Consider the following 11,002-nt stretch of genomic DNA (forward strand, 5'->3'; position numbering starts at 1 on the left):
TTACCTGACCCACACTAGGGACCTGTACTTGAGACTTGAAACCAGAGCTGTGTTCAGCCTAATCACTTTTTTAAAGTGAATCTTCAGGGCCTGCCTGCAGAGAAAAACATCTCTCAGTTTAGACAGAGCTGTTGAGCATGTAGAATGTAGGAGCTACGGAGAGATTAATGGAGCTTTATTTTTCTTATCAAAGGAGCACTCACTGGCTAAATCCAGAGAAGAGGGGTTTTCCTGTGCATCAGAGAGGAAGGCATTGCTGCTGGGAAGCTGGTGGGAGTCATGGCGGCTGGAATGAGTCAAATACTGTTCATCTAGTGAGTCCTCCAGGACTTCATCCATTTCTTCCTCCTGGGCCTCCCTCCTGAGCCTGGTGGAGTAGGCAAGACAAGGGATTAAACCAAGGCAGCCTGGAACCACAGCTTCATAGCTAGTTCTGATCTGAAGCTCATGGAAGAGGCACCAAGAGGACCTCTTGGTCCATCATATCAAAGAGGAAGTATACAATCCACTTTTGACTGGGAGTATAGTGAGTCGAGAGTTAGTATAGAAGTGAAAACAGCAAGTGATCAGTGCATTGACCTCATAACACACAGATAAGGCAGCAGACTCAACAACTACTCTAAAATACACTCAGGGCACACAGGACACAGAGAGCCATACTATTGGCTTCAAAATGCTGTGTTCAGATTTTATTTAATATGATGTGGAGTGATCCATTGAATACTGGCTCTTGAGACAACGTAACATCCCAGGGCTTTTGCATATTTTAGACCCCTAGCTCTAAATACTTGCTATGGTTTCAATTTATTTTTCAAGGTAATTTTCTGGCTATAAAATATCTGCCAACATAATTCAGGACAACCGTGCAGAAACCAGATAGGCATCTCCCTTTGGTTTGCAACCATATAGGATTTAAAGATACAGAAACCAGGGATCCCTGGTTAGTTTACTTTTTGGTAAGACTGACTAGTTAACTAAGTGTGAGAAATTACTAGGAAATAGGAACCAATACAAGAACTGCAAAGAGAGCAGAGAACCGTTTTTAAAAGGACACATTGTATAATCAGTCAACAAAAAAAGGAACACTCAGCAGTGTCTGCTTTTTCCAGATCTGGGACCTTTAACCTCTTGAGCCCTTGCTTCTGGAACCCTCTCTAGATTTGAGTCCTTGCTTCTGGAATCCTCTCTAGATTTGAGCCCTTGCTTCTGGAATCCTCTCTAGATTTGAGTCCTTGCTTCTGGAATCCTCTCTAGATTTGAGTCCTTGCTTCTGGAATCCTCTCTAGATTTGGTCAGTCTATTATCAGCCCCTTCATCATTCGGAGTTACCTGGGAGCCAGTAGCTTTTGCCTCTCTTCATTTTTCTTACCATTGTGATTTTCTGCAAACCAAAATTAAAAGAGCTGGTCAGAAATTAAGCAGGTCTCAATTCACACATTGCACACATGGGGCCTGTATGATCAGGGACATAACACTTGACATGTGTGTTCAGAATGCTCTGTGAGAATTATTGCAGGAGGCCTCAGGTTGTGTTTTTAGAGAAGTGGCCTGGCAGGCTTGCCTGAGTCCACTGGACAGGGTGTTCCTGATGTGGTGAATCATCACCATGACATCAGCTGCCTGAAGCAGAGCAAAAGTCTTTTGTTCCCCAGCTCAAAGAATACTTGCCTGGCTGCCCTTTGGACTTCTCCAGTTGTAACCTTCCTTCCTGCCACAGGCTGGTTGCCAGACCATGACTGTCCCATTGCTACTCACACACAGAACCTGCTCCAGTCTTGGAGAGGACATATAGCCCTCTCCTACTTCTACTCCAAAACCAGAGGACTGCCCAGGTGCCTTGAAGTCTGTCCCTGTTGTGCTTCCTCAGATGTTCTTGGGGGTAATTCTTGTTTTTTTTTTTTTTCTTCTCAGTTTGTTAGTGAGAATTGGGGGCGATTCTATGAAAAATATTCCAGTATAAATCAAGTTTTCTAACATCAGCTTCTATTATATCCAGTGCCTAAACTAACCCCAAAAGATTTGGCCAATTTATTGGGACCTGAAAATAAATGAATAAATAAATAACCCTGAAAGAGAAATACACTCATGAACATTAAGATACTACTTCAACCGATCTGTACAGCAGTTGTGGAATTATGATTTGACCCACTTTACAAATGAGGAAACAGAAATTCAAGAAGGATCAATCACTTGCACAAAGTTAGTAAATACAGCGCTGAGGCTAGAGCCTAGGTAATTCTGATTCTTAGTCCAGGGGTCTTCCCATTCTAACAAGCTGCCTTCTGTCATGCTGTTCTTTCTGACCACAAAGATTGAACGGAGACTTCAGCTTCTGGCCAAGTTGGAGTAATAGGGACCAGATTTGTCCTCCACCTTAAACAACTAAGAAACTGGAAAAGGTATTTTAAACTCTAGCTTCAACATTGGATATAGTGCAGTACAGTACAGTGATCCCTGAGAGAGAGAAAATAAAAGAGGTGAGCCCTATGACTGCTCCAGTTTCCTGCCTGAGATTGTCAACTGCAGAGCAGGGAGGGAGGACCCAGGCAGAGCCTGGTAGTAAGCTTGAAGAAGTCAGGGTGGGTAGACATCACAGGACAGACTAGAGAATAGATTGCTGCACAGACAGAATGCCTTGGATATCTGTCTTCAATCTTCAGCTAAGTACTGATTAGTACATGTATTTGAGGAAATTATGCAAAGCAGGGGAAAGAACTTCTCAAAAGGAATAATCTCCGTAGCTCACACAGAGCTTGCAACACTTGGTGTTTCCATCAACTACAGTGAAAATCCCTTTTAATAGAGGGAGCATTGGTTAGAATAGGGGTCCCCAACCCCCAGCACTGGTTCATGGCCTGTTAGGAATGGGACCGCACAGCAGAAGGTGAGCAGCCAGCCAGAAAGCATTACAGCCTGAGTTCTACCTCCTGGCAGATCAGCGCTGGCATTAGATTAGCATTGGAGCACAAGCCCTATTGTGAACTGTACGTGCCAGGGATCTAGGTTGCACGCTCCTTATGAGACTCTAACTAGTGCCTGATGATCTGAGGTGGAACAGTTTCCTACTGAAACCACCCAACTCCCAACCCCTACCATCCCACCCCCACCTTGTCTGTGGAAAAATTGCCTTTCATGCAACCAGTCCCTGGTGCCAAATCTGTGGGAAATCACTGGCTTAGAACCTTCAAAAGAGTGTTGCCCCCAATGTAAACTGTGGACTTTGTGTGATAATGACACATTAATGTAAGTTCATCAACTGTAACAAATGTACCATTCTGGGGAGAGATGTTGATAGCCTAAGAAGCCATGCATGTGTGGAGGCAGGGGGTATATGGGAACTTTTTGTACTTCCCGCTCAATTTTGCTGTGAATCTGAAACTACTCTAAAAAATAAGGTCTATTTTTTTAAAGGCATATTGCCTCCATAGTGGGAAAAAAGTAGCCGTTGACTAATAGCTGTGCTTATCCTGCCTAAAAAATTTAAACAGCCGGCTTGAAAAGACGCAAATTGTTTTTAAGTAACTTTATTGTATACTAAAACAAAGTCAAAAGAATTTTAACACAAAATGCAAAAAATCCAGCATTCAATAGGTTACAATTTGCAATGTCTAACACCAAATCAAATAGTGTTAGGAATGCAGAGAGACAGAAAACCATAATCCATGATGAGAAGGGAAAAAAAATCAGTCTACTTAAATTGACTTAGAAAGGACACATCAGGTGAGAATTAAAAAACAATAGAAAGGACACAGATGACAGAATCTGTAGACAAGGACATTGAAACAAATATAACTATATTCCTTGTATTAAAGAAGCTAGGCCAGGTGTGGTGACTCATGCTTGTAATACCAGCACTTTGTGAGGTCAAGGTGGGTGTGTCACCTGAGGTCAGGAGTTTGAGACCAGCCTGGCCAATGTGGTAAAACCACATGTCTATAAAAATTACAAAAATTAGCTGGGCATGAAGGCAAGTGCCTATAATCCCAGCTACTCAGGAGGCTGAGGCATAGGAATCACTTGAGCCAAAATCTCACCACTGCACTTCAGCCTGGGCAACAGAGAGAGACTCTGTCTCAAAAAATAGAATAAAATAAAATAAAGAAGATAGAGGAAAATATGAAATGATGAGGAGTTACATAGAAGAGTTTAAAAAAGACATAAATAAAATTTAGATGAAAATACACTGGACAGGATTAATGGCAGATTAGATGCTGCTGAGGAAAGATTAATCAATTCCAAGACATGGAAATAGAAAGAAATAGAGAAAAAAAAGATACAACAAAAAATGAACAGACTATTAGTCAACTGTGGTAAAATTTCAAAGCAGCTAATACAAATATAACTGGAGTCTTTGAAGGAGAGAATAGAGAGAAAGAATATATATTATATATATTTGATATATATATGCTATATATATTGTATATGCCATATATAAGACATATACGTCATTATTATTCAAATTTGATCAGAACTATAAACATGCAGATGCAAAAAACTAAATAAAGTAAAACAATACATAAAAGATAAAACTATACAAGGTCTTATCATAATCAAACTGCTTAACACCAGTGATAAATAGAAAATCTCAAGAGTAGCCAGTGAAAAATGACATATTATGTACAGAGGAGCAAAAATAAGAATTATGGTAGACTTCTTGTTGGGAACAATGTAAGCCAGAAGACAGTGGAATATCACTTTTCAAACACTTTTTAAAAACAAAAACTGTCAACTAGAATCCTACACCCAGTGAAAATATCTTCCAGAAATGAAGGTGAGTTCTTATGCTCATTAAGATGAAGTAATCCACTATACTCTATCCCTCTTACTGATTGAAACTGAGAACTCTCAGGTCAGGCACAGTGGCTCACACCTGTAATCCCAGCACTTTAGAAGGCCAAAGCAGGTGGATCACTTGAGCTCAGTAGTTCAAGACCAGCCTGGGCAACATGGAGAAACACTGCCTCTACAAAATATACAAAAATTAGCCAGGCGTGGTGGTACACACTTGTAGTCCCAGCTACTTGTGAGGCTGAGGTGGGAGGACTGCTTGAGCCCAGGAGGCACAGATCACAGTCAGCCAAGATCGTGTCACTGAACTCCAGCTTGGGTAAGAGAGCAAGACTCTGTCTCAAAATAAAAAACAAAACTAAGAACTCTTGAAAGAACATTAAAAGTGATTACCTGAGTGCTCTAAAGAGAAAACAATAGAATGCAGATAAAAAACAAAACTAAGAACTCTTGAAAGAACATTAAAAGTGATTACCTGAGTGCTCTAAAGAGAAAACAATAGAATGCAGATTAAGGACCATAGTCAAAACTAAAATAAAATATACAATGGAAATAAGTTTGCATTTTTTCTCCTCACTTTGGGGCACTTGGGAGGAGCTAAGGGTCTTCAGAGCCTGTAGCCAACTTACCTGTGGCCAGTTTTCTGACAAGGATCTCTGTCAGCTGGCTTCCTTGTACCATTTGCTCACAGAATCTCTGTCTCTGGTAGTAGGCAATGCCAGTGTTCCTGAGAAGGCCCTCAAAAGACTTGACTGTGTTCTTCACATGCTGGGTGAAAAGGTAGCAGACACCTCTCCCTTCCTGTATCTTCTGTCGTAAGTGGGTCAGTTCTTTAGCCTGAGCCTGAATTAAGGGATCATGTATCCTAAGGTGGGAGAGAGGAGTAAAATGTAAGAGGGAATGTAGTGAATAATACGTTATAGAAGTTTCAGAGGAGAGATCTCTTAGAATCCCTGTAAGGAACTCCCAAGTTGAATTCTTTTTTTTATTTTTATTTTTTGAGACAATCTCACTCTGTCGCCCAGGCTGGAGTGCTGTGACGCAATCTTGACTCACTGCAACCTCTGCCTCTGCCTCCACCTCCCAAGTTAGAGCAATTCTCTTGGCTCAGCCTTCCAAGAAGCTGGGACTACAGGTGCCCATCGCTACGTCAGGAAAATTTATATATTTTTTGTAGTGATGGGGTTTTGTCATGTTGGCCAAGCTCATCTCGAACTCCTGACCTCAAGTGATCCATGCACCTTGGCCTCCCAAAGTGCTGGGACTACAGGCATGAGCCACCGCACCCGGCCCAAGATCAATTCTTGTACAAGTTGTGTGACTTGCCTGTGGCAGAAGGAATGAAGAAACAGCCTTGGGTTCTGGGTTTGTCTGTTATTTTACTAACTTTGCATTAAAAAGATGCCACATGGGTTCCCCACTTCAGTCCAAGTACATTTTCATATGATATACATCAAGCATTATGCAGTAGCTGGCAAAAAAAAAAAAAAAAAAAAAAAGAACCAGAAAAAAAGCAAGCCAGGATCAAAAGTGTTGGGCAGGTATCTCTGGTATGAATTGAAAATTAAAAAGAAAAATCAGTGAAAAAGTCAAGAAGGGCAGTATTCTTTTGAATGACATGAAGATAGGCCATAATCAGTAAGAAGGCTATTAAAACGAAAGTTCTGGCCAGGTGCAGTGCCTCATGCCTGTAATACCAGCACACTGGGAGGCCAAGGCGGCAGTTCACCTGAGGTCAGGAGTTTTGAGACCAGCCTGGTCAACATGGTGAAACCCCATCTCTACTAAAAATACAAAAATTAGCCGGCCTGGTGGTGTGCGCCTGTACTCTCAGCTCCTTGGGAGGCTGACGTAGGAGGATCGCTTGAACCTGGGAGGTGGAGGTTGCAGGGAGCTAAGATCATACCACTGCACTCTAGCCTGGGCAACAAGGTAAGACTCCATCTAAAAAAGAAAAAAAGTAAAGTTCTGAGTAGTAATTTCATTATTCTATGTTGGATTTCATTGTTTTCTAATTATTGTTTAAATATTTCTCATGGTGATATGGTTTGGCTCTGTGTCCCCACCCAAGTCTTATGTTGGATTGTAATCCCCTGTGATGGGGGAGAGACCTGCTGGAAGGTAACTGGATCATGAGGGCGGATTTCCCCCTTGCTGTTCCCGTGATAGTGAATGAGTTCTCATGAGGTCTGGTGGTTTGAAAGTGCAGCACCTCGCTCTTTGCTCTCACTCTCTCTCTCCCGTTCTGGCCATGTGAAGCAGGCCTGCTTCTCCTTTGACTTCCACAATGATTGTAAGTTTCCCGAGGCCAGCCCAGAAGCAGAAGCCTGTACAGTCCACAGAACCCTGAGCCGATTAAACCTCTTTCCTTTATAAATCACTCAGTCTCAGATACATGTTTATAGCAGTGTGAGAATGGACTAATACACGTGGGTTCAAATGTGGAGTGTGAGCTCTTTGAGTCTAAGGACAGTGCCACCTATGACCCAACTTACGGCACCCGGTAGTATGTACACATACGAGTAGTTATTCAGTTAATGTTTAGAACCATGTAGTCCCAGAGCTGGACTGAACATTTACAGTCATCTACCCCATCTAATGCTCGAGTTTTCTCCCTGTTATTCTTCTAAGTAGTTATCCGCAGGTCCTCTTTCAAACTCTATTCCTTAGAATTACTAGAAAGTGTCAGGGGAAGTAAAGACGCATACTGGGGTGAAGCAGGGGCTCCAGACCTGTCCCCCCTTCAATCAAATCTCTCTGCTTTGGTGAGTTTTACACATTTGAGCTTCTATGATTTCATTTCAACAAAGCATTAAAAGAAGTGTCGAATGCTACAATCTACCTTATGTCTGAAACCCTCTAAGGATAGTCAATGCTGGTCCTGAGCAAATAATTCATTTTCCGCATAACAGCTGCTCAATCATCTATCTATCCAATAGCCCTAGCAGTTAATACTCCACCTAGTATAACACTTTTTTAAAAAGTTTGGAGGAGAAACATTCTTATCATGAAAGGCACTTTGGAAAGTTTGAAAATATCTCTTACAGAAAATGTTAATGACAATCACCACATCTATAAATGGGAACAAATATAATAATTACAGAAAATAGTTGTTCAGAGTTTTATATGTGTTAGAGATGGTTCTAACTACTTGCAATTGTGCATTTAATCTTCATAACCCTCTAAGGTAGATACTGTCAGTATTTCCATTTTATAAATGAGGTAGCCTAGGTTGATGACATGCAGAAAAGTGAAGTAAATTTGACCAAGGACACACAGATAGAAGCCACATTGCTATTATGCCAACACAGGCAGCTGTCTCCATTTTACTAATATGCTATTTAACAGAAAACCCTAGACACCTAACTGGACCATAGCCTCATTGTGTCTTAGTCTAGTTCTGTGCCTGCCTCATACATTTCTGCCCTTCTCCATGCACAAATTTTCTCTTTGTTCTACCAGCCTGGGCTGCCCCACTTCAAACGGTATTTATACACTTCCCACAGAGGTACCTCCTTACCGGAGCCTTGCAGCTGGCCTCGGCAATTCGGCCAGCTCCCTCTCCTGAAACTGCAGCTCCTCCTCCAGCACAGATTTTATAAGGTCTTTGCATTCTTCACAGTCTGAGAAAAGACAGACATGCCTGCATCATGGAAGGCTGGACGTGCTGCTGTGGTCACTGCCTGCAGGGCAGGAGGCAGGGTCTATCTCAAGGATAAAAGTATCCCCAGTACCAGGCTTTATACTGGGATTTCCATATCTTTATTCCTCAGTCTCTCAACTACTCCCCATTTTAGAGATGAGGAAGAAAAGCCCACAGGCCGATAAAGTAACATGACAAGATGATTCAACTGAAAAGAGACAGTTAGAATTAACATTCCCTGAGGTTTGACTCCAAATCTCTCTTTTTATTTTGTTTTATTTATTTATTTTTTTCTCTTTTAGATGGAATCTCACTTTGTTGTCCAGGCTGGAGTGTAATGGCACAATCTCGGTTCACTGCAACCTGTGACCCCTGGGTTATTCTCCTGTCTCAGCCTCCCAAGTACCTGTGATTACAAGTGTGCACCACCACACCCAGCTAGTTTTTGTATTTTCAGTAGAGGCAGAGCTTCACCATGCTGCCCAGGCTGGTCTCAAACTCCTGACCTCAAATGATCCACCCACCTTGGCTTCCCAAATTGCTGGGATTACAGTAAGTGTGCCAATGCGCCCGGCCATGACTTCAAATCTTAAGGCCAATTTACCAAGCCTTACAGTCTCTTAAGTAAAACATGAACATGAGGGCATGAAATAATGACTTCCTGTGTGTTTGGGAGGATACTAAGAACTATAGGACTGATGATTCTCCTGTTTCAAGAGTTTCAATAATCCCAAAATATTTCAAAGATTTAAACATTTATCTGTATACAACTGTGTAAAACTGCATATGGAGGAGAACGATCCAAATGATATATGCCCAAATGCTAATAGGTGGTAGGTGGTGTTTTAAAGGGAGAACCAACACATAGTGTTTGTCATGGTACTGTTGCAGTAGGTTTTTAAGAATTATCATCATGTGATCATCACCACTATCCAAAGAGGTAGTTACTACCCTATTACCATTACAGATGAGGAAACTGAGGCACAGTGATGATAAGTTAGATTTGAACCCAGGAAATTTGGCCCTAGGGAATATGCTCTTTAATCACTGCGCAATAATACCTTTACACTAATGTCTTAGGTAATGTCTTTCTTCTTCTCTAGCTTGAGAAAATTTTGTCCTACAATTATAGGACATGAAGTTGTTGTTTTGTTTTTTTTTTAAACTAGTTTTTCCACACACCAAAGCTCATCTTTTCCCTTCTTTAGTAAGTGGGCTTTTGGCTTTACTTTTCTATGACAGTAAGTTAGACAGCAACTTTTAGCCACCCCCCACCCCCACGCAATGATTTATTTTAAAATAATTGTGGAAATTGGAAAGCAAACTCAATTTCAATGTTAACCAGAATCCTCTTCTAATATCCCTGTTCCTCTCATGCCCTTGTTCCCATGTTTCCTTGTCATTACAGCTTCTCTCTTCCCCGAATATTAGTAACAGGTTTGGGATTTTACAGCGGATTTACAAATGTGAGAGCTGACTGTGGAGAGGAAAGGGTCAGCCCCTAACCTGGCCTGGCCTTCTACTGAGAACAGCGGTCTGCTCCACTTGGCCTTGTTCTCATTTTGGCCATGTGTCTCATAGCTCTGATCCTGGACGTCCACCTGCAGTTGTTTGCTGTCTGTAAAGCTGATACTCAGAGAGAGACAGAAAGGGTGTTACAAAGTCTCTGATTTTCTGGAAATACCCTCAATCTAACCAGAGCATGAGGAATGGCTTATTTGAACTTCTGTGGGAAGAGAATCTTGATCCAGGTATCATAAAGACTTTTCTCCATGTCTGCTACTGAAGTTCGCATCTCCACATATCTATGACTCAGTTGAGAGTAAGTAGTTTTAAGTTCCTTCAAGGAAGATAGGGTATATACTATTACCTCTTTCACCCCTGGCACAGTTCTTTGCAAATGGGTGTTCTTTAAAAAGTTTTCATAGAATCCTGAGCTGTTTTAACCAACAGTGATATTACATGTTTGTAGAAGCTGATACTCATTGCTGAGAAGGGAAAGACAGTTTCATGCCTAAACCAAGGTTTTAGTCTCTATTCCTCACTACACTTGCTCTGTAAACTTTACACCTTTGTGCCTCAGTTTTTCTGTCCTTGGCAAATTGAGAGTAAAATGCCCACTTCTACCTTTTTGGGAGGGTAGTTAGGATAAAATTACTTCTGATAGAGAATAAAGTCTGCAGTGTTTCATTTCACAGAGGAAAATGGACAATCATTTATCACTTTGGTGACCTTGCCCCTGTGGGACCTACTGTATTTCTGCAGGTGATTGGCCAGGGAGTAGGCAGTAGCTTTGGATGTCAGGAATTTCTCTGTGAGGTCTCGGAAGTTCTGTTTGCATTTTTCCAGTTCAGAGCGCAAGTACTGATTGGTTTCTAGGATGCTTGTTTCTGCCCTTGGACCAGAACAAGTGGTGGGAGATACGGCCATGCTGAAGCTTGTGGAGGAAGTGGAATCGGAGCCTAGGGAGAATAAACCCAAACAAATAATACATTAAAAACAAATGCATGGATTATGGTAATGGTTGCACTACTTGGGTAAATTACTAAAACTTATTGAACTGTACAATTA

General features: G+C 41.5%; 1 protein-coding gene across 1 annotated transcript; it reads right to left on the reverse strand.

Moving 5' to 3' along the window:
• Positions 1–392: 392 nt before the first annotated feature.
• NBPF9 (NBPF member 9) lies at positions 393–10,861 on the reverse strand. Its single transcript, XM_077984772.1, has 5 exons — positions 10,684–10,861; positions 8,309–8,411; positions 5,418–5,653; positions 1,330–1,381; positions 393–438 (listed from the first exon to the last, which is right to left on the reverse strand). The coding sequence occupies exons 1-5, from the start codon at positions 10,859–10,861 to the stop codon at positions 393–395; spliced, it is 615 nt and encodes a 204-aa protein (XP_077840898.1).
• Positions 10,862–11,002: the final 141 nt, after the last annotated feature.

The sequence above is a fragment of the Macaca mulatta genome, chromosome 1, assembly GCF_049350105.2.
Source record: "Macaca mulatta isolate MMU2019108-1 chromosome 1, T2T-MMU8v2.0, whole genome shotgun sequence".
In the NCBI taxonomy this organism is placed as follows: Eukaryota; Metazoa; Chordata; class Mammalia; order Primates; family Cercopithecidae; genus Macaca; species Macaca mulatta.

What these genes read in the sequence shown, in the direction of transcription:
- NBPF9 (XM_077984772.1), bottom strand. Translation starts at nt 10,861, where the DNA reads ATGGCCGTATCTCCCACCACTTGTTCTGGTCCAAGGGCAGAAACAAGC. An exon ending in AGGCCAGCTGCAAGGCTCCG is followed by an intron (nt 5,654 to 8,308) that starts GTAAGGAGGTAC and finishes CTCCCACCTTAG; the next exon opens with GATACATGATCCCTTAATTC. An exon ending in TGTCAGAAAACTGGCCACAG is followed by an intron (nt 1,382 to 5,417) that starts GTAAGTTGGCTA and finishes TTTGGTTTGCAG; the next exon opens with AAAATCACAATGGTAAGAAA.